This window comes from Rhincodon typus, chromosome 1 (genome assembly GCF_021869965.1).
Source record: "Rhincodon typus isolate 14 chromosome 1, sRhiTyp1.1, whole genome shotgun sequence".
Classification (NCBI taxonomy): Eukaryota; Metazoa; Chordata; class Chondrichthyes; order Orectolobiformes; family Rhincodontidae; genus Rhincodon; species Rhincodon typus.
The window spans coordinates 20,673,309-20,700,862 of record NC_063332.1 but is presented as its reverse complement, the minus strand read 5'-3'; the positions used below and the strand labels follow the sequence as shown (position 1 = coordinate 20,700,862).

Here is a 27,554-nt window from a genome sequence, read left to right as displayed (position 1 = left end):
CCTATCCATGTATCTGTCCAAATGTCTTTTAAATGTTGAAATTGACCTGCCTCCACTACTTCCTCTGGCAGTTCATTCCATATATGCACCACTCTCTGTATGGAAAAGTTGCCTCTCTGGTCCCTTTTAAATCTTTCCCCTTTCACCTTAAACATATGCCCTCTAGTTTTGGACTCCCTTACCCTCTGGATAAAACCTTGACAATATCAATGCCCCTCATGATTTTATAAACCTCTATAAGGTCACCTCTTAGTCTCTGACAGTCCAGGGAAAATAGTCCCAGTCTATTCAGTCTCTCCTTATAACTCAAACCTTTTAGTCACAACAATATCCTTATTTGCACTCTTCCCAGTTTAATAACATCCTTCCTGTAGTAGGGAGACCAGAATTGTAGGCAGTACTTCAAATGTTGCTTCTTTTTAATTATTGCAATTTTAAAACACAGAATTACTGTTTATTGCAAAAGTAAATATTTTACACTTTCTGTATGACATAAACAGCAAATGGAATAAGCAAAGCGAATATTATTAAACAGTAAACACAGGGGGAACACATCAAGGAGATAATATTTTACACCCATCGTTGTAACATTAATCTGAAGAGAGGTTTGATAATATCACAGGCAGGAAAAGTCCAGCTGGCCCACACACCACTATTATGGCTAGCTAAAAATTTCTTTGTACCCCACTCCCAAGGCCATGAAATCTCTGAGGAGACAATGGCTCATGAATCATCATCATAGAATCCCTACAGTTTGGAAACAGGCCCTTTGGCCCAACAAGTCCACACCGAACCTCAGAGAATCCCACCCAGACCCATCCCCCTATAACCCACCTAATCTACACCTCCCTGAACACTACGGGCAATTTAGCATGGCCAATCCACCTAACCTACACATCTTTGGACTGTGGGAGGAAACCAGAGCACCTGGAGGAAACCCACACAGACACGGGGAGAATGTGCAAACTACACACAGACAGTCACCCAAGGCTGGAATCAAACCTGGGTCCCTGGTGCTGTGAGGCAGCAGTGCTAACCACTGTGCCACCATGCCACCCTGTGTATGTGTATGCACAGAGATGTGCAGAGATGTGCCTCAGAGATTACATGGCCATGGAAGTGAGTGGGAGGTTGGGAGTGGGGTTCACAGAATGTGCATGCTCTGAGTGCAAGTTTCATCCCAGTTTTCATAACCAAAAGAGATTTTACAGCAATGATACAGAAGGGTGAAATGTAGACAAGACTGTGTTCATCAATATAAAGTTGTGTCTATGACTTTCAAAAGTTCACAATTTGTTGAAATAACATTCCAATCTTTCCTCCACTCGTTAGTCCTGATTTGATGTGTTAATTACCTAGAATAAATGTAAAACAAAATATGGTAAAACATGGTAACATAGTAAAACCATATTTCAATGCCAACAAGCAAGTATAATAAGTAACACTTTTAATATACAAAAATTTCTTAACGTGCTTCTTGAAGCGTTTTAAAATAAAGTACTGCAAAATGCAAGAGGTCTGATGGGTAAGGCCGATGAACTCAGGGCATGGATAGGTACGTGAGGCTGGGATATTATAGCCATTACAGAAACATGGCTAAGGGAGAGGCAGGACTGGCAAGTTAATGTGCCAAGGTACAGGTGCTTTAGGAGGGATAGAGGTGGAGGAAAGGTAGGGGTGAGGTACATTTTCAATTAAGGGGAATATCACAGCGGTAGTCAGAAATGAAATAACTGAGCAATCATCCAGTGAGGCTTTGAGGGTGGAGCTAAGAAATAAGAAGGGGATGGTGACATTATTGGGATTGTACTATAGGCCCCCAAATAGTCAAGGGGAATTAGTAGAAAAAAAATGTAGGGAGATTACGGACACTTATAGGAGAAATAGGGTTGTCATAGCGGGGGATTTTAACTTCTCTAACATTGACTGGGACTGCCATAGTGTTAAGGGCTTAGATGGGGTGGAATTTGTTAAATGTGATCAAGAAAGTTTCCTCAAGCAGTATATAGAGGGTCCTACTTGGGAAGGGGCAAAACTCAACCAACTCTTGGGAAATAGGGCAGCTCAGGTGACTGAGGTGACATTGGGGAGTACTTTGGGACCAGTGACCATAGTTCTATGAATTTTAAAACAGTTGTGGAGAAGGACAAAACTGGTCCACAGGTTCAAGTTCTAAATTGGAGCAAAGCGAATTTTAATGGAATTAGACAGGAGCTTGCACGAGTTGATTGGAATGGTTTGTTTACAGGCAAAGGAACCTCTGGCAAATGGGAGGCCTTTAAAAGTGTGACAGCTAGAGTTCAAGGTCCGTATGTTCCTGAGGGGGTGAAAGACAAGGAAGGCAAGTGTAAGTAACCCTGGATGACAAGAGATATTGAGGCTTTGACCAGAAAAAAAGGAGGTATGGCTCAGGTACAGGCAGCTGGGTTCAAGAGAATCTCTGGAGGTATGTAGTGGGTACAGGAGTTTACCAAAGAAGCAAATCAGGTGGGTGAAAAGGGGGCATGAGGTAGCTTTGGCTGAGAAGATTAGGGTGAATCAAAGAGATTATTTAAGTATATTAAAGGAAAAAGAATAACTAGAGAGGGAATAGGACCTCTTAAGGACCAAAGTGGACATGTGGAACCGCAGGAGATGGGCAAGGTCCTCAATGAATATTTTTCCTCTGTGTTTAGCATGGAGAAAGACATGAAGACTTGGGAAGTTAGTGGTAATATCTTGGGGACAGTCCATATCACAGTAGAGGAGGTGTTGGAAGTATTAGAATGTATGAAGATGGATGACCAGATATATCCAAGAACCCTGAAAGAGGCTAGAGAAGAAATTGTGAGGGCCCTGGTTGATATATTTGCATCATCGTTAGCCAAGGGTGAGGTCTGGATGACTGGAGGGTAGCAAATGTTGTGCCCTTATTCAAGAAAGTCTGCAAAGAAAACCCTGGGAATTATAGACCAGTAAGCTTAACATCTGTGGTAGGTAAGTTACTTGAGAAGATTCTGAGGGATAAGATATACATGCATTTGGAAAGACAGGGTTTGATTGGGAGCAGTCAGCATTGCTTTGTGCGTGGGAGATCATGCCTCACAAATTTGTGGGATTCTTTGATGATGTAACCAGGAAGGTTGATGAGGGCAGGGCGGTAGACATGGTCTATATAGATTTCAGTAAGGCCTTTGATAAGGTTCCACACGGTAAGCTGCTCTCGAAGGTTAGATTGCATGGAATCCAGGGAGAGCTGGCAAATTGGATACACAGTTGGCTTGATGGTCGGAAGCAGAGAGTAATAGTAGAAGGATGCTTATCTGACTGGAGGCCTGTGACTAATGGTGTGCCTCAGGGGTCGGTGCTGGGCCCATTGCTGTTTGTTATCTATATCAATGATTTGGATGAGAATGTACGAAGCGTGATTATTAAGTTTGCCGATGACACTAAAATAGGCGCTATCATGGACAGTGAGGAAGGTTATCAGAAACTGCAGCAGGATCTTGATCAGCTGGGGAGAAGTGGGCCGAGAAATGGTAAATGGAGTTTAATATAGATAAGCGTGCGGTGTTGCATTTTGGAAAGTCAAATCAAGATAGTAGTTTCATGGTGAATGCTAGGGCCTTAAGGAGTGTAGTGGAATAGAGGGATCCTCGAGTTCAGGTGCATGGTTCTCTGAAAGTGGAGTCACAGGTAGACAGGGCAGTGAAGAAGGCTTTTGGCACACTGGCCTTCATCAGTCAGGGCATCGAGTACAGAAGGTGGGAAGTTATGATGCAGTTGTACAGGACCTTGATGAGGTCTAACTTGGAGTATTGTGTTCAGTTTTGATCACCTTGCTATAGGAATGATGTTGTTAAACTGGAAAGCGTGCAGAAGAAATTTACAAGCATGTTGCCGGGACTCAGGGTGACTAAGTTATAGGGAGAGGTTGGACAAGATGGGACTTTTTTCTTTAGAGTGTAGGAGACTGAATGTGTATCTTATAGAAGTATAAGATCATGAGAGGCATGGATAGGGTGAATGCACTCAGTCTTTTTCCCAGGGTTGGGCAATCGAAGACTAGCTAGCATCAGCTTAAGGTAAGAGGGGAAAGATTACATGGGAACCTGAGGGGCAACTTTCTTACACAAATGGTGGTACGCATATGGAATGAGCTGCCAGCAGAAGCGGTTGAGGTCGGTACATTAACAACATTAAAAGGGAATTTGGATGAATACATGAATAGGAAATGTTTAGAAGGATATGGGCCAAGTGCAAAGAAATGGGGTTAGCGTGGATGGACATTTTGGTCGATGTGGACCAGTTTGGGCCAAAGGGCCTGTCTCCGTGTGATTTTAGGTTTGATTACCTAAACCTTGGTCAGAGGGGCAGGTTGCTAGGTGTATCTTAAAAGAGGAAAGCAAGGGTTTAGTCTGGGACCTTGTCAATTGAAATAGAGTACAATGTGGGAAAGAGTGAAATTGTCAATTGTGAATTAAAAAAAAGCATATTATCTAAACAGTGAGAAGTCATAGAGCTCTGAGATGCAGAGAGGTCTGGGTGCCCTCCCGCATGAATTGCAGAAGGTAATGTTGCAGGTACAGCAAGTAATTGTGAAAGCTGATTGAATGCTATGTTTTATTATGAGCGGAATTAGATGAAAGAGTGGAGAGATTATGCTTAGGTTATACAGGGCATTGGTGAGACTACATACTGTATTGTATACAGTACTAGTCATCAATCATATGGAAGAATGTTAATGCATTGGCAGCAGTTCAGAAAAGGTTTACTGGACTAATACCTGGAATGAGTGCATTTCCTTATGAAGAAAGGCTAGATGGGCTAGATCTCTATTCTCTAGAGTTTAAATGAATCAGAGGTGACATAATTTGAAACATATAAGATCCTGAGGTGACTTAACTGGCTGGATGTTGAAAGGAAACTTGTGGGAGAATCCAGAACTCACGGTCAAACTAGTTTAGAAATAAGGAATTTCCCACTGAAAACGAAGATGAGGTTTCTTTCTCCCTCTCTCATAAAGTTGTGAGTCTTTGGAATCCTTTTCTTCAAAAGGCAGTGTTTTAGAATATTTAAACATTTTTAAGGTAGCGGTAGATAGATTCTTGATTACCAAGGGAATGAAAATTATCAGAGATATTCAGGAATGTAGAGTTAAGGATAAAGTCAAATCAACCATCACCTTATCGAATGGTAGGCTTGAAGGGCTGACTGGCCCACTCTTACCCCTCGTTCCTATGTTTGTATTGAAGGCCTGGCTATCAATGCCACAGCAATAAAAATTGGGGTGTATAAGAGCCTGGAACTAGAGCAGGACAGATATCTTGGAGCCTGTGGAGCAAATGAAGTGTGGTGGGGTCGAATAAAGTGATGACACAGATGTGTAAACAGACTATAATAGCAACAGCGCATATATTTGAAAGATCAGGCAAGATAATTAAACGATGAGGAAATGTCAGTGTGACTTCTGAACAACCTGCCTCTGCAATTTGCTTAAAGAAGTTTGACAACTTGTTTAATTTTAGGCAATGTATAATTAGTTTTACTCTTTCATGGGATTGGGTATTTGTTATCCTAACTGTCCTTGAACTGAGAACTTTGCTAGGACATTGCAGAGGGCAGTTAGGAGTTTACAACTGGTTGACACATCTGGGGGTCTGTTGATATATATAAGAACGACAGATTTCCTTCCGTAAAGGATGGTAGTGGAGCAGATTTTTTCATACAGCTGTCATGCTCACCATTACTCAGACCATATTCCAGACTAATTACTCAAATTAATTAGTTAATTGAATTTAAATTCAAGCAGCTGTAATTCCAGCACTATATATCACCTTCTTTGGTAAGCTTTAACAGAAGTAATGTCACGGAATGTTTCAACATAAAATCACAGCATTCATGTGGTGAGGTGATGGTGGTATCACTGGATGAGCAACTCAGTAAACTATGGCCGATGGTCTGAAGACATGGTGTTAACAGAGTTGATGTAATGATGACTATGTAACCACTGTCAATTGTCATTATATGTTAAAAAAAAACAAATCTGGTTCACTAAAACTCTTTAGGGATCACCCTCACCTGGTCTGGCCTATATGTGATGCCAGATGCACGGCAATGTGGTTGACCCTTAACTGCCCTCTGGGTAATTAGGGATGGGCAATAAATACTGGCCTAGCCAGCGACGCTCTCATCCAGTGAATGAATTTTATTAAAAAATTGCAATAGTATAGGAATTGTAGCAGGCATTTAGCCATCATGTCTGCACCTGCTTTCTGAGCATTTTAACTTCATGCTAATCTCTTGTCTTCTGATAATAAAATTTTACAGGCCCATTGTGTCTCTACTGGTTCCCAAAAGAGTTACTCAGCTACCACTTAATCTTCTCTGTTCTCAGGAGAATAAGCCCAATTTTTCTAATCTTACCTTGTATCGAAAATCCCTCATTCCTGGTATCATTCTAGTAAATCTCCTTTGTACTCTCTCCAGGGCTTTAACATCCTTCCTTAAATAAGGTGCTCAGAACTGAACACAATTCTCTCAATGTGATCTGACCAATGATTTGCTTTTATACTCTATGACTCTATTTATAAACCCTGCACTTTGCTTCTATTTCAACAATCACCCAACACCCTCTTGAATTGACATTGCCTGCACCATACTTCCAGGCAATGCATTCTAAATTTAAACTATTTGCTGTATTAAAAAAATTTCTTTTTCTCACCTCATATTTGCTTCTTTTTCAAAACATTTTAAAACTATGTTCTCTGGTTCTTAATTCCTTTATGATTGGAAATAGTTTCTCCCTACTCACTCTGTCCAGACCCCTCATGATTTTAAAACTTCTTTCAAGTCTTTTAGCCTTCTCCTCTCCAAAGAAAATAGTCTTCAATTAATCCTTGTAACTCATCCCTGAAATCGTCATTGTAAACCTCTTCTGCACTTTGTCCAATGTGTTCATGTTTCCTATAGTGGGGCACCCAGAACTGTGTGCAATATGTTTGAGCTGAAATTCTAAGAAAATCTACAAGAAAGTCTGGAATGTCCATGCAGCATGTCAAAGTTTCAAAGCTGACCCAAAACTGTTGACACAAGCTTGAGACTGAGGATACACAAATAACAATCTAGTATCTTTGTCACCAGGCAGGTTAACTATTGCTCACGGTCTTGAAGGGAATGTGTAATCGGATTGGCACCATATTTGTTAAGATATTAAAATGTTTAGGTTAACATGTTATGATCCTGATGTACTCCATGACCATATGTAGCAAGACTGGGATATCATCCAAGCTTGGGCTGATAAATAGCAAGTTAAATTTGTGCCACACAAATGCCAACAATGACCATTTGGAACAAGTGAGAATCTAACCATTTCCTTTTGGCATTCAATGGCATATCATCATTAAATCCTCCACTATCAACATCAGGACTAGCATAGAAATTGACACCTCAAGGTTAATTTCATTCAATTCCCACACTAGCTGAGGTTACCATGAAAGTCTCCTTCTTAACCTCACCCTTGCCTGAGGTTAAACCATCACTAGTCATCTCTCTCTAATGGGACAGCAACTGTATGGACCAGTAGGATTCTGGTGACCTTTCCCTTACCTTTTAGTTTGGTTATGATCACACAGTATATTTATTGATTAATTTAGTATTATATTATTCCACTTTAACGTTGAGCTACATAGATTTTAGTAGTTTAATATCATGGGATTCTTTTTAGCTTCACCTGACAAGAAAAGGAACCACAGGATTGAAAACAGAATAAAGGTAACATATTAGAGTTTTAGAGTTACAGGATAAATACCACAAACCTCTGTTTATCTCCTTTCCATTTCACTGAGTCAGATTGCAAGAATGTGCCATCTTTAAACTTTAATAAAGTGAGTTTAAGTCCTCCAACCTCGTTAAATCATTATCATGAAAGATTTGGGGTTATCAACAAAGAAGGTTCGCTGGGAGTTACTGCAGAAAGGGAAAATAATAAGAGCTGTGCTCTACACAGGATATGTTTTAATGTTTCCTAACATTATTTCCCTGTCTTTGGCCATGTCCCTTAAACATCTTTGCTAAACAAATATTTATCAATCTCTGATTTAAAATTAACAACTGATGCAGCATCTACTGCTGTGTGCGGAAGTGAGCTGCAAGCATCCACTACGCTTTGCGTGTAGAAAGTGCATCCTAACATTGCTCCTGAATGGTGTGACCTAGTTCTCAGACTGTGCCCTTTAGTCCTGGAATCCCCAACCAGTGGAAACAATTTATCATTATCTACCCTGTCTTTTCCTGTTAATATCTTGAAGACTTTGATCAGATTATTCTTTCACTTTCTAAATTCTACAGAAATTTAGCTTAATTTATGTAATCTCTCCTCATAAATCAGCCCTTGCAGTCCATGTATCTAGTCGTACTCCCTCCAAGGCCAATATATCCTTTCGAATGTGTGGTGCCTAGATCTGCTCACAGTTTTCTAATTGGGGTATAACATGGGCTTTGTACAGCTGCAGCATAACTTCCACATCCTCATACACCAGTCCTCGGGATATAAAAACCATCATTCTATTAGCTTTCTTGATTTTTTTTTCTGCCTCTATCTATGACAGTTTAAAGATCTATGCACCTGAGCACCCACATCTGTTTGGACACCCACTGTGTTTAATAATATACATTTAGAAAATATCTAATCCATCTTTTCTTGGTCCAAAATGGATAACCTCACAGTTGTTTACTTTGAAAGCCATCTGCCACAGTTTTGCCTATTCACCCAGTCAATCAATATCCCATTGTAATTTTATGCTATCATCTACATTGCCAAAATGACACTAACTTTTTGTTATCAGCAAATTTGGATATATGACTTCTATGCCATTATCCAAGTCATCAATAAATAATGTGACTAACTGAGGCCCTAACAAAGATCCTTGTGGGACAGCACTAGTCACGTCCTGCCAACGTGAGCATCCAACATTATCCCTACTTTATGTCGCCTGCCACTCAATCAGCCTTGTCAGTAATTTGCCCTCAATTCTTCAGGCTTCTAGTTAACAAACTCTCAAGTGGGACTTTATCCAATGCCTTTCAGAAGTCCAAGTAAGTAACATTCATAGACATTCTCCAGTCCAGTACCTTAAAACCTCTCCAAAAAATTCAGTGAGGTTCATTAGTCACGGCATACTTGTCATAAATCTATGCTGGTTCTTCTTGATTAACTGAAAATTTGAGATGTGTTCAGTTACTCCACCCTTGATTCTGGACTCCAACAATTTCCCCTCCACAGATGTTAGACTAGGTGGTCTGTAATTCCCTGGTTTTCCTCTTTCATCCTTCCTAAAAAGTGCCGTGACATGTGCAATTTTCCAAACCAGAGGGACAATGCCTGTATCTAGAGAACTCTGGAAGATTATAGTTAGGGCAAGCACAATATGCTCCCCTACCTCCTCTAATGCCCTTAGATGGAAATCTTCAGGTCCTGGGAAATTAGATTAACTTTAGTTCTATTAACATTCGCATTATCAATGCTTCACGTATGTTAATTTTATTCAGTCCCTGTCCCCGATCCACTATTAATTTCCTCAGAACTTCCAGCAAGCTATCCTCTCTTTCTACTGTAAATACTGAGGCAAAGTAATTACTCAACATGTTTGCCATTTCCCAATAGTCATTGATGATACCCCACTTTCAGCCTTTCATGGCAAGTATTGCTCTTGACCACCCACTTTCACTTTATGTAACTATAAAATTTCTTCCTATTGATTTTGATGTTCCTTGCGAGTTCCCTTTCATAATCCCTTTAGTAGTTCTTATAAATTGCTTTGTGGCCCTTTGCCAATTGGCAGGATCTGTGCTTTTTTTTCACAATTTTGTAAGTCCTTTCTTTTAGTTTTGTTCTGTCTCTTATAATCCTGACTTGGAACTATATTACCATTCATCCACTATCGCTAGATTAAATCCCTGGAATTCCCTAACAGCACTGTTGGATTACCTATCCCAAGGACTGCACTGGTTCAAGAGGTGGCTCATCACCACCTTCTCAATGGCAATTAGGGTTCATCTATGCAGTGACGTTCACCTTGCATCAATGAATAACAGAAGGCTTGATGCTTGATCTGTTGTGTTTGTACTAGTATTGACCTGGATAGTACCAGAGAGAGGAGGAATTTCTTCTCTCAGAGGGTAGTGAATATCTGTGACCTTCTTCACCACTGAGGGCTATTGAGGCTCTATATTACCTAAATCCAAGGCTGAGACGGACGGCTTTTTAATCAAGGGTTATCAATAAAAGGCAGAAAAATAGAGTTGAGGATTATCAGATCAGCCATGATCTCATTGAATAGTATAGCAGACTAAATGGGCTGAATGTCAGGACTGAATGCCCTGTGACTGTTTCTACACCTTATGATCCTCAAACCATTTAAATAACTTGTAACGAGACCTGAAATGACCTAAGGATACACTTAAACACAATATAAGCAACAGTGGGGTTGAACAGTGGCTCAGTGGTTAGCACTGCTACCTCACAGCACCAGGGACCCAGGTTCAATTCCAGCCTTGGGTGACCGTGTGAAGTTTGCATGTTCTCCCTGTGTCCGTGTGGGTTTGCTCTGGTTTCCTCCCATAGTCCAAAGGTGTGCAAGTTAGGTGGATTGGCCATGCTAAGTTGTCCAGGGATGTGTAGGTTAGGTGCCTTAGCCATAGGAAATGCAGGGATAGGGTAGGGGGATGGATCTGGGTGGGATGCCCTTCAGAAGGTCTGTGTGGACTTGTTGGGCTGTATGGCCTGTCCCCACACTGTGGAGATTCTATGAACTATTTGCTTTACTGCACTATTTACCCATTTTAACAAAGCACAAATACAGTCTTGGTAATGTTGTTTGTAGTTATGAGAAAAATATAATTTTCAATATCCAAATCCAGAAAATATGGAAACAAAATTCAATGGGTAGACAAGAAGGGTCTAGGCCCGAAACATCAGATTTCCTGCTCCTCTGACGCTGCTTGGCCTGCTGTGTTCATTCAGCTCTACACCTTGTTATCTCAGATTCTCCAGCATCTGCAGTTCCTACTATCTCTGAACCAATGAGTAGACCATGTAGTTTGTAACTATAATAGCTCAGGTTTCAGTTTCAGTAATTATTTCCTTTGACCACCTCCTTTTTTATGATCATAGAAATTCTCAAAAATAATATTTCCAGATCTTTGTATTAGTCAAAATATTTTTTTGTTTTCTAGAGTATTTTATTATTTGAAATGTTCGTACATATGATAGTGAAATTAATGTTATTTGCAAAATACTTTATATGAATATGATGCATAATGCAAAATTTATTTTCAAATTACAAACCAAACAAAGAAATACCTTCAATGCTCTGTAGTGGAATGTTGTCTGGTTTAAGTGATAAGCAGGGTAGTAAAGCATTTAAGTGTATTTAGATCCAGTAAAACTCCTGAGACCTTTAACAGGTATTCTCAGTTACTATACTCTCTTTCTGTGGGATTTAGCACATTGACTGGCTCAATCATTAAAGAGAGCAATTAAATAATTGTAAAAAAGGTCGGAAACTTCGTAACACCTTTTAGATTTCTGTTCTCAATTTTACATTGAGGTTACAAGTCATTTCGAGAAAGTGGGTCTGATTATTACTGATTTTACTCAACTGCAATCTTATTTCATGACCAAAAATATTATAATTTCCACAAGATAGCTGACATGCTAACATTAAAAAAATCCATTTTACATATTATTTAAAATTGACAAAGGAATGTATTTTCCCTCAAGAAATCATCAGCTATTTGTTTAAAGTATTGCTATCAATTATATGGAAACAATCAGTAGTTTAGTGTTATATTCATTACAGAATCAAGGAATGTGATGCAAAACCAATGTTTGATTGATTGAGAAACAAGGGTCATTATATTAACATGTGTGTATTGGTCAACTAAAACTCACCACGTAGTGTGTTACAAGTTTTGAGAAACATTACATAATACCAATTTATGTAAACATATTAGAGATTAATATATAGTGATTGCTGTTATTGTTTTAACCTATGTGTCATCCTTAGTCACTGGCAGCACTCTGCTTTAATTGAACCCGTACTACACAAGATATATGAGTTCTTCTGTTCATGATGTAAATCCCATGGTTGATGTAACCAATCAAGTGAGATTACTTATGTACCTAATGTAGAAAATTGTGTCAGAGTTGATCCCACCATGACAATGAAATAATTATCTTTACAACGTAAAATAATGGGCTTTTCAAAGTCAGATGTCAACAAAACAAAAGCCAATCTTTTCAAAGTGCCTGCTATCTCAATGATGGAAAACTCCATATAATACTTGCATTATAGAGTGTGTCATCACATCAGAACATCTCAAGATGATCCTTACAATTAACTATCATTTTGAAGTGACTGCACTGTGACATACACGACCAAGTATGTTAAGTAGGTACAAAGTAAGCACTGAGAGATAAGTTCAACTCTGCTTTCTGTCACGGAATTATGCATTTTTTTGCAGGCTGGCATTTTATAGAAGGCTTGTATTTTATAACCATCTCCTTTACAACAAAATCAGTTAATGGAAAGAAAATGCTACCATTCAGAGAGCAACTGTTTTAACTGTCAGCTTTTGTAATAGTAAGAATCAAAGCAAAATGGTAGAAAAGAGAATGGAGGAAAACAGAATGAATAAAAAGGGCAAACAAAAACAGAAAGACGTTAAAATAGAATTTTAAATAAAAACAAAATTGGTGCTCCGTTTTTCCTTTGGTAGTTTGAGATTACTGTTGCAGTAATAATTCTATGTATGATATCAGGACTATGTTATAATTAAACAAATATGAATACACACCTAAAATACTTTAATTACACTTGTCATGCTTTTTACCCTCAGACAGAATAGCTATCTGTGTCTCATTTCGTGGTGATTAAAAAACAAAATGAAAGCTACTTTCATTAATCCCAGAAAATCAGAAAAAATAGGAAGGTAGTGGCCTTAGATATGTTGGCCTGTTGATCTCAGGCATTACAGTCACAGCATCATAGAGCTGTACAGCATGGAAACAGATGCTTCAGTCCAACTCATCCACGCCGACTAGATATCCTAAATTAATCTAGTCCCATTTGCCAGCATTTGGCCCATATCCCTTAAGCCCTTCCTATTCATTTTATAGTGTTTACAGTCTGTAGAAACATATCCAGAACATAGTAGAATCACTGAAATTTCTGAGTAGGAAGAAATCATGAAATGCAGGGTGCCGATGCTAAAACTAGGTCCTGAAATTGCTTTTAACTACGTTCCTTTTACAATAAACAAAATACTATATATATACTTGCTATAAATTTTATGTTTGCACTCTTGTAGGGGATGATATATTAAGGTTTTAAATATTAATAATTCCATTTCCTTATTGTTACTTGCTGTCACCCAAAAATGAAATATAAGCAACTGAAAATAATTATGAGTGAGTTCAAGAAATTCTTACGTAACAACTGTCCCTCCTATTAGAAAGACACCTCTTGTATTAGTGGGTTTCAGTGCTCATAAAATGATACATTTTGGCAATGAACCATCAATATAATGAATATTAAGAAATACTCTGGTAGCTAAAGGAAACTGTGACAAGATCACTGAAATGTACTTTATTTCAGCCTGTTCAGAAACCATATGGTTGTTGAACTACTAAGTAATTATGATGGTTGAATCAGAATAAATTCAACCTTTAATGAATAGTAAAAGTATTTTAAGCATTGTTTTGTAATTTGAGATGATAATATTATAAAAAGGCATCAGTAGATTTATAACCAATTTTATTGTAAAATAATTTGACAACTTTTGACAAATATTGTAAGATATTGAGCTGAGATAATGTGAACCTAATCTATAAAAGTGGACAATAGATTGCATTTTTCTTACCTAACCTGCTATACTAGTGCAGATTTTATTCTATTTAATTTAGTTTCTGGTGATAATAATAATGTTTAGGATTTTATTAATGCTATCAAACTCCACCATAAGAGCGATTAGCTCCCTACAGTTTGATTTGAATGAATAAAACCAGAGCCCAGAGCGTAATGTGAAAGACTAGAAGAGAATGAAGCCTGGATTTTTTTTTATAGATGGCAGGCATGGTGAAACCTACTAATGGACAGGATTCATACTTCTTCTGACAGAAATAATAGCTTACAAAAATAACACTCTATGGACTACACTCACTATTCCTCATGACTAAGATAATAATAAATTGTGGAATGAGAACATGTGAACAAGGGAATTAAGAGTAAGAATACAACGTACAGCTCATCAGACTTGCTCGGCCAGTTCATACGATCGTGGCACATCTTAGAGTTTGTTCATTTTCCAGTCCCCTTCCCTATATCCCTTGAGTCCTGGAGAGTCCAATATATGGTATAGACAATTCCAAAGATTAACAACCCTGTGAGTGAAGAAATTTCTCCTTATTTCATGTCCCACTAGTCTGAGACGGTCTTTTTAGATTCCTCAGTCAGCGGATAAAACCTTTCAATATCAACCCTGTCAATGACCATCAGAATCATGTAAGTATCAATGAGATCATCTCTCATTCTTCTGATCTCCAGAGAATATTGACTCCATTTGCTCAGCTTCTCATCAGAGGACAGTCCTCTCATCCCAAAGAACAACGTAATGAACCTTCATTGCACTGCCTCCAAAGTAAGTACATTCTTCCCTAAAAAGGAGACCAAAACTGCACATAGTGGGTAGAATTAATGACACCCCTGTCCATAGTGCATTTGGTGGCAAGGGTGTATTTAACAAATTGGGATGCTGGTGATTGGAGATGTTAAAGCCTCTCCACCACTGCCCTGATTACGCCTTTGGAGGGAAGGCTTGTGGGCAGCCTTTCTATCCTGTTGCCAGTTGAAGCCTTTAACTAGCTATTGCTCACTGAAGGGCCTCATTCTGCTGTCAATGGTTTCCATCCACACAATATAGTGGCCTCATCATGTTGGAGGTTTGAAATGTAAATGCTGGCTTATTGGTTGTAGGCTTTCAGGAAGGATGGAGGGAGGGGGCATCTGATTGCTCATTTGAAGGTACCTGGCTCCAGTAACCAGCTCCAGTGGTGGGAGAACAGGCATCTTGCCCTTGCTGCCAAATCTCCTTCCCTAGCCCAAAACCTACAATCATCCTGCCAGCCTTCCATGATGGACCTAGGCCTCATTTGGAACCAGTACCTAGACTGACCAGCTTGCCCTGATTGGCTGCAGCTTGTGGTATTTCAGCCCCCAGACTCTTTGATCGTGTGGAAAGCCTGCCCTTGACCAATTAGCTCTCTGAATTGTCCTTCGTTTGTCAGCTCTTCTTGAGAAGAGGCAATAACGGCTGCTCTGACTCATTTCACCCCCATTAAATGTTCTCCAGTATTACAGCTGTGGTCACACCAAAGCCCTGAACAATTGTAACAAGACATCTTCATTCCTGTACGATAATTGGAAAGAAAAAGGCTCACATGCCATATACCTTCCTAACTGTCTCCACACCCGAGCTTACTGCATTCCTTGAGTGAGTATGACCAAGTCTCTCTGAACATCAACATTAACAAGTTTCACATCTTTTAAAAAATATTCTACTTTTCTGTTCCTATGAGCAAAGTGAATTAGCTTACGCTTCCCCAGCTGAAACTAAATTGCTTATAATGCCACATATACCTTTACTGAACTGGCCTAAAATAAGCCCTCTCCCAACATCACCAATATACAGAATAATGACTTGGCCATATGTGGTGCTTGCTGTGGGCAGATTGGCTGATTTACCCTGTTACAAGAATGACTAACTTCAAAAGTGCTACATTGGCTAACACCCTAAGAGCAAGAAAGGCATAAATACATGTTTTTTTTTTAATTTTGATGAAGGAAGAAATCTTCCTTTCTCTTGTAATTCGTGCCTCATCATAGTTAAAACATCTGATCCAAAAGGTCGCGGATAGCTCCCTCAGGATTGAAGTATCAACCCGGATTATGTGTCGAGATCAAGGCATCTCTCCTCTAGTTTTTGGGACTCCAAAGAGCCTCTCCCCAGTGTCCTGGTTAAATACTTATCCTTCAACCAGATTTTAAGGATCACTGTACCATTAGTATTAGCATATTGGTGATCACATTTCTAAACCACCACTTGAGTTTATAAAATCATGAGGGGCATAGATAAGGTGAATAGCCAAGGTCTTTTCCCCAGGTGGGGGAGTCCAAAACTAGAGGGCATGGGTTTGAAGTGTGAGGGGAAATATTTAAAAGGAACCTAAGGGGCAACTTTTTCACACAGAGGGTGATGCATGTATGGAATGAGATGACAGAGGACGTAGTGGAGATGGGTACAATTACAACATTTAAAAGGCACCTGGATGGGTACATGAATAGGAATGTTTTAGAGGGATCTGGGCCAAATGCTGTCAAAATGGGACTAGATGTATTTAGGTTATCTGGTCGGCATGGACGAGTTTGACCGAAGTGTCTGTTTCCATACTGTACATCTCTACGGCTCTATTAATATAATTAGAACTTGCTGGAAATGCTGAGTTCTGAGGAATGATCACCGGGCCTGAAACGTTAACTTTGATTTCTCCTTCACAGATGCTGCCAGACCTGCTGAGTTTTTTCCAGCAACTTCTGTTTTTGTTTCTGATTTACAGCATCCGCAGTTCTTTGGGTTTTGTGTTAGACATAAAGACTTGGATATCAGATTTCTAACAGACCGAAGCCGGTTTTCCGTTAAAACGGGATTTGGACAAACTTAAATAAGGACAGATTGCGGTTTGATCAGGTATCAGTCTCTTATTAAAATAAAACAGTTCCTGAGTAGATTTTGCTTTAATGAGCAAGAACTGGATTTATATTCGTCCGTCTCTGTAGGCATTGTTTAACATTTGGAATTAGCACACCCACCCTAGCCCCCCACCAAAAACAAAACGGGTTCTCCACTTACTTTAAGGTGCTCGGAGGTTCTCGCCTTGTCTAATTAAAATCAACGTTCAATCGGGTTTGAAACAGCGATGGGCCGATAATTACTAATCCATTACTAATCAGCACAAACCGAGACTAAATCCTGATTCCGAGAGTTGTCTTTCGGCTGAAGGGAGCTTTTTTAATTCACAAGTAGAAATGAAACAAACCAAGGGCAATCCGCTATGCCCCACTCTCTAAACCTCCTCGATAAGTTGTCACAAAAAGAAAGAAATGTATTTACCTTTTTCGAAACTGGTGGGGACATCGCCTCCGGGATTCTATAAATGGAAGAGAAACAGAGACCTCCCGAGTAAATAAGTTCTCCACAGGTGATTGCAGTGTATCAAAGGCGAAGTTAACACACATACATACACTCTCTCGCACCGCAACCCCCCGCCCCACACACATAAACATACACATAAACGCACACATACATGTACACACACATAAAGAGACAGCTTTCGGCCCTTACTCTGGATCCTGTGTTTGATGACAACAAAGATGATGGAGGTCAGGAGCATGAGGTTGCAAACAGCGAGAGAGAGCCAGATACTCCAGTTACACACGTACCCTGCAAAGGAAACAGCAGCAAATCCCTTACTCAGCGCAGCACAGCGTCACAGCCACAACAAGGCAAAGAATTCCTGAGCAAAAATAACACATTGTCCACGAAACACAAGGTCATCCCATGGTTTGCGGATCTTTGAACTCGCGGTGAGAAAGTCATTGCCTTTCGATGCAGAATATTGTTAGTGAGCCTGCATGTCAGCTCGTGTTGCACTCCTTTAAGCAGCATCAGCTTGGCTCTGGCAGCGTTCAGACCATGAGACCATCAGCGTCAAGCCAAGGCGAGAGCAAATTACTGCAGATGCTGGAATCTGTACACCAGATGAAGTCATCCAGACTGGAAATGTTAGTTTGCTCTCTCTTCATGGATGCTGTCTGACCTGCTGTGATCCCTAGTATTTGTTGTTTTCAAATCAAGGCGAGGCAGCCTGGACTTTCCACTTTCAGCTGGGAAAGTGTTTGTTCCCGATGACCCCTACTAGAACTTTATTTCTGGAGGCAGAACATTGCACTGTTTTATTTGTCACCAACATTGAGAGATTATCAGGTTGACATGGATGAGTTGGAATGAAGGGTCTGTTTCCATGCTGTACATCTCTATGAGCCTATTTAGGTTCACGATTCACAAAAAAAAGTGGCCTAATCAATGTGCTGGATAGCCGCAACATGACCTTCCAATGCCGATACTCAGTGCAGTGACCACTAAAGGCAAGCATGTCAACCACCGCTTTCACTATCCTATCTACCTGCGACTCCACTTTCAAGGAATGATGAACTTGCATTCCAAGGTCTGTTTGTTCAGCAACACTCCCCAGGACCTTACCATTTAGTATATAAGTCCTGCCCTGACTTGCCTTTCCAAAATGTAGCACCTCACATTTATCTAAATTAAACTTCATCTGCCACTCCTCAGCCAGTTGGCCCATTTGATCAAGGTCCTGTTGTACTCTGAGATAACCTTCTTCATTGTACACTACACCTCCAATTTTGGCGTCATCTGCAAACTTACCAAACATTCCTCCTATATTCACATCCTAATCATTTATATCATGACAAAAAGGTCACTGATGCATTGTTAGAAAGGCTTAGCAAGATCCCAGAAGAAATTCAATACTGGGGGTTCAACTCAGAATTCAGGGGCAGGATCGCTATCAGTGAGCCAAGGCTACTGATTCTGATTGGAATGATGCTGCTGTGTCCATACCACCTGTATAACCAGGAAGATTTATATTAACTACAACAACTGACTCCTGGATTATGTTAAAAGATTGCCTGAAATCTGAAATGGCTGCAGAAATCAGAAACAGTCGGATTATCCACTGTCTCATCGCTGGGTACTACTCCAACCTACGGCTGATGGCGAACTGAATGAGGATTTAGATGTATCCCAGCAGAGGAAATCTTAATGTTAAATAAATAATCTCTAATTCTACTCCTCAGCAAGTAGTCCAGACTAAAGATCGAACTGCTGGCATATGTGATAGATTCAGGAATTGACAACATCATGATTTTATCTCAAGTGAAGAAAAGTTGAGACTGGAACTTGGCCAAGGATCATAGCTCCTCCAACATTAATCACCCTTTCCCCCCATCATCACTCACAGCTAATGTTTGGCCAGCATTATCCTCATTTATTCTGCCAACACATCCATTATAATCAACTGGTTAAAGTGTGGCCCTGTTTTATAAAGATGCATTCTAAAATGAACACTATTCAATGCAAAAAAAAACCCAAACTTACTGGAAAACCTCAACAGGTCTGGCAGCATCTGTGGACCTTCTTCACTGGACCTGAAACGTTAACTCTGCTTCCACTGCATAGACATTGCCAGACTTATTGAGTTTTTCCAGCAATTTCTGTTTTTTTCCTTTCTGATTTCCAGCATGCACTGTGCTTTGGTTTTTGTTGCTATTCAGTGCAAAATTGCCAGACATGGGGGAGTTCCGCAGTTAACCAGAGAGGACTGTAAGCATTGATAGATCGCCCCATTGCATTTTTTAAGGCAGGCAATTGTACATTAAACTGGAAAGTGAGGCTGTGGGGATAAGTGAGATAGTTCTGTCTTGCTTAGCAATAAAAAAGCAATACAGACCCTCTGCTTAGGAGGGATCTCCTTGTACACTGTAAATTGACTTGGAAATTAAATGGCAGCCTTACATTTCAGGTTTACATTTTCCTGCAGTCTCCTCCCCTCATTCTTCTAAATTTCAATGAGTAAAGTCCCAGTCTACTCAATCTGTCCTCATAAGGCAACCCTCTCAACTCCAGAATGAACTTAGTAAATCTCTACTGCACTCCTCCCAGTGCCAGTATATCCTTTCTCAAGTAAGCAGCCTCTGGAAGCTTCTCTCTTAGCGTCCCTGCTGGTCTACGAAACCCCGGCCTCTTTGAGGATAGTTCTGAACATATAAAATGAAGCCTTTTTAGGCCTCAGCCCTATTATCTGTTGATGTGGCTGGGTGTCATTGACACACATTGGGAGTTGTTGCATGCCGCTACATAAATGCAAAGTGTTATCTGACCTCCTACAGTAGGAAGGTGAATGCAGTGGTTTGGAAACAAGAAAAATGCTTTGGTTTGAAATGCCAGCCTGAGAGTTTTTATCTTGTTGCCCACTAATGTTAATGAATGGATTTGCGAAGAAGCTCACCTTTCACGGATGCCGTGAACAGACAGCTTCATGTCTCTTCCAATGAAACCATTGGAGGTGGATCTTATAGAAACATAAAATTATGAAGGGAAGAGATAAGATAGAAGCAGGGAGGTTGTTTCCACGGACAAGTGAAACTAGAACTAGGGGGCATAGTCTCAAAATAAGGGGGAGCAGATTTAGGACCGAGTTGAGGAGAAACTACTTCACCCAAAGGGTTGTGAATCTATGGAATTCCCTGCCCAGTGAAGCAGTTTAGGCTACCTCATTTTTGAACAGTAAAGGAATTAAGGGTTACGGTGAGCCTGCGGGTAAGTGGAGCTGAGTCCACAAAAAGATCAGCCATGATTTTATTGATGTGAAAAAGCCAGTGTTGGACTGGGGCGGACAAAGTCAAAAATCACACAACACCAGGTCCTGTCGTGTGATTTTTGACATGATCTAATAGAATGGCAGAACAGGCTCAGACGGGCCAGATGGCCTACTGCTGTTCCTATTTTATATGTTCTTATTGTCCGGGGGCAGTCACAAATGGCGCTGCCATACAAAAGGCCATAAATAAACGCAGGGAATGCGAGATTGGGAACTGCAGAAAATATCATGAAACGATATCCAGTAAATTCTCCAAACACAGGGCACCCTCCCACCGTCTCCCACATATAGTGTTCCCCTCCAGAACATGTACGTGTTCAACTGAAAATGAAAGCCTGTCCCATTTATACACACACCTACAAGCGCTTCAGAATTTACTCAGCCCCACACCAAGGCCGGATAACGCTCCCAGATTTCTGTCTGGATTACTTTTTTCACGATGTTTGCATTTCAATAAACATCCAGAGGCTGACTGGGATTGAAACTGTGAATTACCGAAGAACACAATCAGATTGTTTCCAACACAAAAATAACCTTTAAAAATGAAGGAAAACGCCGGAAACATTCAACGGGCCAGACAGCATCAGTGGGAAACATTTCAGACCGGGGACTTTTCATCAGAGCTTCCAAAACAAAAACATGCAAAGATGCCGCGGCGGCTTTCGGATAGATAGCACTTGGGGAAAAAAAACAGACGGTGGTAATGATTCTCATGCAATGTTGTGCTGATAATGAATCAGCACATTGGAAGCCAGTCCCTAAACTAAAGCAAAGAACTGTGGATGCTGGAAATCAGAAACAAAAACAGAAATAGCTGGAGAAACTCAGCAGGTCTGGCAGCATCTAGGGAGAAAAGTAGAGTTGACGCTTTGGGTCCAGTGATCCTCCTTCAGAACTGGATCCGAAACGTTAACTCGGTTTTTATTTCTCTCTGAGTTTTCCCAACAGTTTCTGTTTTTGATAATTGTGTGTGGGGACTGTTGGGAAACCCATTGGGCTGTAAGTAGGCATAATTATCAGTCAGATAGACTTAACAGCGCTAGTCTCTGTACCTCAGACACAGTGAACGCAGTTTGACTATTGATCTTACCGTGACTCTCCGCTTTCTTCTTCTGTCGTACCTTGGGCTGGGTAACGCGATCGATTCCGCTACTTTTAGTCGTCGGAGGCGGCGAAGTTACTTTCTCTTGTTCTGGAACTGAAACGAGCAGCGTCTTAGGGGTCTGTGTCATATCCACGGGCCGTCTGACAACTAACAGCAAGGTCAGAAATCACAGGTTGTAGTCCAACAGGTTTATTTGAAAACACAAGCTTTCGGAGCCTCAGTCCTTCTTCAGGTGTTAATGCTGACCTCAGGTGTTGACTACTACCTGAAGAAGGAGCGAGGCTCCGAAAGCTTGTGTTTTCAAACAAAGCTGTTGGGCTATAACCTGGTGTTGTGTGATTCCTGACCTTGTCCATCCCCAGCCCAACACCAGCACATTCACACCATGAGCAGCGAGGTCGGAATTGGCTGGGACCTTCCAGCAGCGACTATTTATGACTAAGCAAAGTCTTACTTTGTTAGACTTGAGAGCGATGGCTATCCATATCTCTAATAAGTCCCAATCCAGCCAACCAGAACCACATTAACCAGAATCTTTGGGGGGGGGGGGGGGGGAGGGGACGGGGAGGGGTGTTGGAGGCCCTGTCTAATCAGAAGGAAACGGTCGGTCATTCCTTCAATAAAACTGCTGGCGATCTGAACCAAAACTGAAATTGCTGAAGAAACTCAGCAGGTCTAGGCCCGAAACGTCAGCCTTCCTGCTCCTCTGATGCTGCTTGGCCTGCTGTGTTCATCCAGCTCTACACCTTGTTATCTCAAACGGCGATTATTGTTGCTTCTTAAAGTTGGTGCTTGTTTTGATCATTTGTTACGGCGAAGAGTATTCAAATTGGTAACGCTTCTTACCTACTATGACCACAGTTCCACTTCCCATGTACATGGAGTAGGATTTGAGCATCAGGCAGTAGTAGGTGCCGTTGTCTGACAGCTGCGTGTCTTTTATGCTTAAACTGAACGACAGTCGAAAGGTATCTTTGGTTAAAATGAACCGTTCGGTTATTCCCTCTCCTGAGGTCTGTCTGTTCAGGACAGTGGCAGACTTCAGAAAATGGGCCTGGGAGTTTCCGTCTAGTTTGTACCAGAAAACATATTCGAGTGAGCCCTTCTTCAGATTACAGGAAAGTTCGATCTGTCCGCCTTTGGTCGCCACTATTTCTCTCGGAGTCTGCTGTAGGATTGATTCAGCCTGGGCACCTGGACAGACAGACACGGAGCTGTTTAATTCTCCCGTTTTACCTCCCCTTCCCAGCAAAATTCAGCTGTTTTGTCATAATACTCCTTATTCCCTTCCAGCCTTTAGCGAATGCGGATTCGTTTGGATTTTAAACGCTCGTGGGCTTCTGACTTTCTGCCCCTTAAAGTCCGATTCAATTCAAAAGAGAATTGGTTCCTTATCTGAGATAACACAGTGTGGAGCTGTGTTATCTCTGACTCCAGCATCGGCAGTTCTTGCTTTCTCTTGGTTCCTTATCTGAATGGGAGGAAAGGTGAGGGACTGGGGAACAGCGAGCTGCTTTTGCGGAGAGCCGGAAGAGGGGCGATAGGCCGAACTGCCGCCTCCTGCTCCGCCATCAGTCTCGAACAATCTAGAAATGGGATCTATTCCTCCAAAGGAAGCAGTTACAGGGCTGGTAAGGGATAGCAAGGCAGAGTGGCATTAATTGGGTCTCTATTTCAAACAGCAAGCACTGGTAGAAGCGGCCGAATGGCCTCCAACTCGGCAGTATGAATTTGTAATTTTATTTACAAGACCTGTCCGAGTCTCCTGCTCAAAACCCGCTCAAACAAGGTGAACAGTAACGACAGGAATGTCAGTGAAACTTTCAGCTCGAAATGCACTTACTGTCAATCCAACAGATCAGCATCCAAATGTAGCCAAGAAGGTACATTTTGCCCGTGAGGGAGACAGAGAGAAAGAGAGAAGCTGCTGTTTACTGAAGGCGAGGGCACGAGGGTTGTGCTGAAGACAGAGAGAAAGAGGCAGAGAGAAACCAGGGACTTCCCTGTGATCCCAGGCGCCACCAGCTGCAAGTTCAGGGTCACGTCATTCACACACCCATTAGTTGCAGAGATGAATTTAGCTACAGCCAAACTGCCCTGAGGACAAGAGTCTGATCAATATTGCAACATTAGCCCTCTTGCACGTTTCAAAAGTCATGAGATAACAAGCTGTAGAGCTGGATGAACACAGCAGGCCAAGCAGCATCATAGGAGCAGGAAGGCTGACGTTTCGGTGGTCTAGGCCCTTGTTATCTCAGATTCTCCAGCATCTGCAGTTCCTACTATCTCTGAAACCGTTTCAAAAGTCATGTTTGGTTTTAAGGGACATTACAGCATATGACAGGGATAAATAGATTGTGGACATTCCTTTCATGGACGGTTCATTCTCACCGCAGATCACTGATAAACCCATATCCTGTTGTCCATTGCACATTGGTGTTAATCATGAAACGAATGCCAAATGGAATTCCCAAGCCAGTGTAAAAATCCTGCTCAGTATTTCCATGATTTTATGTTCTTAAATCACAAACTTAATTTATTTTAAACCCCAAATTTCACCAAAATTCTGGCAGAAGTTACATTTGAACTAGTGTGGGGGCCGTTGAGTGTCCTGAGTTGATGCTTTGGTGGAACATTTTCTTAACAAAAACATGCATTTGGGTCTCAGAAAACTTCAAAAGGAAAATGGCGAAAAGAAGACCCAGAATTGTAGATTCTGTACTTTTAGTGAAAAGGATTAAACATCTTTCAAACGATTTGAATGAATTATATAAACATAACAGGGATTTTAGCAAATTCCTCAACTCGCACTAGTCTGAGAGCACGGAGATTGTAAACTCACAGCTAAGGAGTTCCCAGTGAGACAAACAAAACGAAAATAATATTCCAGGCAGAGACAGTCCGTCCAATGACCAACCCGATAGTGCATTCTGGATAGGAATTATATATTCATTCGAGTATTGAGTCAAATTGAATTCTGCCGAAGATAACCTCGCCATGAGCGTTCAGCTGAACGGAATACATTCCCAACTCAAGAGTCCGTGCATTCGGCTGTGTTAATTGTTTTTTTTTGTGTGGTAGGTCTGGTCTACTATGTTCAAACAACGCCAAGAGAGCGAACAACCCAATTCTCCAGAAAACAATGTGCGTTCATCTAAAAGGAATCACCTAGGAATTATTACTTCGCTGGCTCGGCCAACAATGATTGACCTCGAGAATCCTTGCCCATTGAATCATGGATATTTGGGTTGGATGAATATTTCGGGCGTCACTTTTGGGTGGACAAATTGCAAAATGCTCTCTGAGCAATGCGGCGGACTCTGGTGGTAAGCGAGATTGTCCACTGCCTGTGGAAGCTATGTAACTGATACCTTTAACTGTCTCTTCCCATCCTCCTGAAATCTTGATTTAAATCAAAGAACATTCCAGGGTATCTGACGAATTTGACTTTCTACAATACAATCGCTAATTTTGGCACCGTATTTACTAATCTTTAGGAGATGAATCATTAAGTTCCATATGACACCCTCATTGTGTGTGTCAGATAAAATATCTTCATGGATCACTCTGCCTTAACTATTTCATTTGAGAATTTTTCCCACATGGATATTGCAACAAAAAAAACCCATCACCCCACGTGTTGGCTAAGGCATGCTCATTTTGTACCTGGAACAATAAGAAACATCGCATTAAACCACTACATTTCTCATAAATTCGTAAATTCACTTACAGCCTCACTGAAACCAAAGATAATACTATTCTATGATTTTCCTGATATATACCGTCATAGAGTCATACTAAATGGAAACAGACCCCCTCGGTCCAACTATTCCACGCCGACCATGTTCCCAAACCAAACCAGTCCCACTCGTATATCGCGGGCTCTCTTTGTGATCTTCATAAACTGACTGCAATTACTATTAAGGATGTTGCGCCGATATTTGTCATTATATACCATTCTGCCTGTCTGTATTCATTCATTAAACTTTAATTGCTCTGCAACTATACCACTGGCCACTATACTTCCCCTGGAATTAATTGGCGAACTAATTCAAGTGAAACATCGTCTCCCCGCCTCTAGAGAGGGTCTTTTTGTTCTTATACAATTATCCGGAATGTCCTTCGGTAGGTGATGAAAACTGAACCGAAACACACAAAGTTCAGTTGCCATTATTCTGCAATTTACGATTATTTTATTGTAATGTAAAATAAGTACATTAAGCTTCAATTAGTATAAAGATTTCCTTCTACTGCACTGTGTTGGGGCCTGATAAACGACCAGATGGACATTCTTAGCGTCAGCTTGGAAGCAGAAGTGGAAGCAGATTGAAATCCCAGGTGTAAATTTGATTGATAAATCTGGAATACAAGAACTTTCAAAAATTGATTAGAGTAGACTGTTGGCAGGTAAAGGGACAACTGACAAGTGGCTGGTAAGATTAGGTGAATATTGAGGTTCTGGTCCAGAATAAAAAATAATCATATCTTAGATACAAACAACTGGGATCAAATTAACCCCTTGAAGAGTATAAAGAGTATAGAGACATTCTTAAGAATGAAATCAGGAAAGCAAAGAGGGGATATGAGATAGCCTTGGCAGATGAGATTAAGGATAATCCAAAGAGATTCTACAAGTATATTAAAAGCAAAAGAGCAATGAGAGATAGAGAGTAAGGCCTCTTAAAGATCAACGAGGTCTACTTTGTGTTGAACCTCAAGAGTTGGGAGAGATATTAAATTAATATTTTGCATCATTTTTACTGTGAAAAAAGAAATGGAGGGTGGAGAACTTAGGGACATAAATATTGATGTTTTGAAAACAGTTACATTACAATAGATGAAGTGTTGAAGGTCTCAGAAAACATAAAGGTGGATAAATCTCCGGGGCCTGATCAAGTGTATCCCAGGACATTGTGGAAAGTTAAGGAGGAAATTTCGGGGCCTCTAGCAGAGATATTTGTATCATCTGTAACCACAGGTGAGGTGCTGGAGGACTGGAGGGTGTTTAATATTGTTCCTTTATTTAAGAAAGACTGTAATGAGAAGCCTGGGAACTAGAGACCTGTGGGTCTGACATCAGTGATATGTAAGTTGTTGGAGGTGATTCTGAAAGATAGGATTTACATACATTTTGAAAGGCAAGGAATGATTAGGAATAGTCAACATGGTTTTGTGTGAAGGAAATCGTGTCTCACAAATTTGATTGAGGAGGGCAGAGCAGTAGACATTGTTGACTTGGACTTTGTTAAAGCCTTTGATAAGGTTCCACATGGTAGACTAATTGGCAAAGTTAGATCACATGGGATTCAGGGTGAGTTTGCCAATTGGATTCAAAATTGGTTTTCTGGTAAGAGACAGAGGGCGATGGTGGAAGGTTGTTTTTCAGACTGGAGGCCCTTGACTAGCAGTGTTCCACATGGATTGGTACTGGGTCCAATTTTTTTGTCATTTATATAAATGATTTGGATGGGAATATAGTAGGCATGGCTAGTAAGTTAATGGATGACACCAAAATTGGTGGTGTAGTGGACAGTGAAGAAGGTTATCTAAGATTAAAAACAGATCATGATCAATTGGGTCAATGGGCTGAGGAGTGGCAGATGGAGTTTAATTTGGATAAATGAAAGGTATTACATTTTGGTAAAATAAACAAGGGCAGGATGTATACAATTAATGAGATAACAAGGTGTAGAGCTGGATGAACACAGCAGGCCAAGCAGCATCAGAGGAGCAGGAAAGCTGACGTTTCAAGCCTAGACCCTTCTTCAGAAATGGGGGAGGGGAAGGGGGTTCTGAAATAAATAGGGACATACGGGGAGGCGGATAGAAGATGGATGTTCTATCCGCCTCCCCCTCTCTCCCTATTTATTTCAGAACCCCCTTCCCCTCCCC

At 40.8% G+C, this 27,554-nt stretch overlaps 1 gene segment (V, D, J or C); it reads right to left on the bottom strand.

Moving 5' to 3' along the window:
• Positions 1 to 971: 971 nt before the first annotated feature.
• On the bottom strand, positions 972 to 23,628 carry LOC109914755. The segment is given in 5 exon segments: positions 972 to 1,355; positions 17,209 to 17,245; positions 21,648 to 21,755; positions 22,509 to 22,856; positions 23,506 to 23,628. Coding segments are annotated over 5 exon segments (543 nt in total).
• Between the last annotated feature and the right edge of the window lie 3,926 nt (positions 23,629 to 27,554).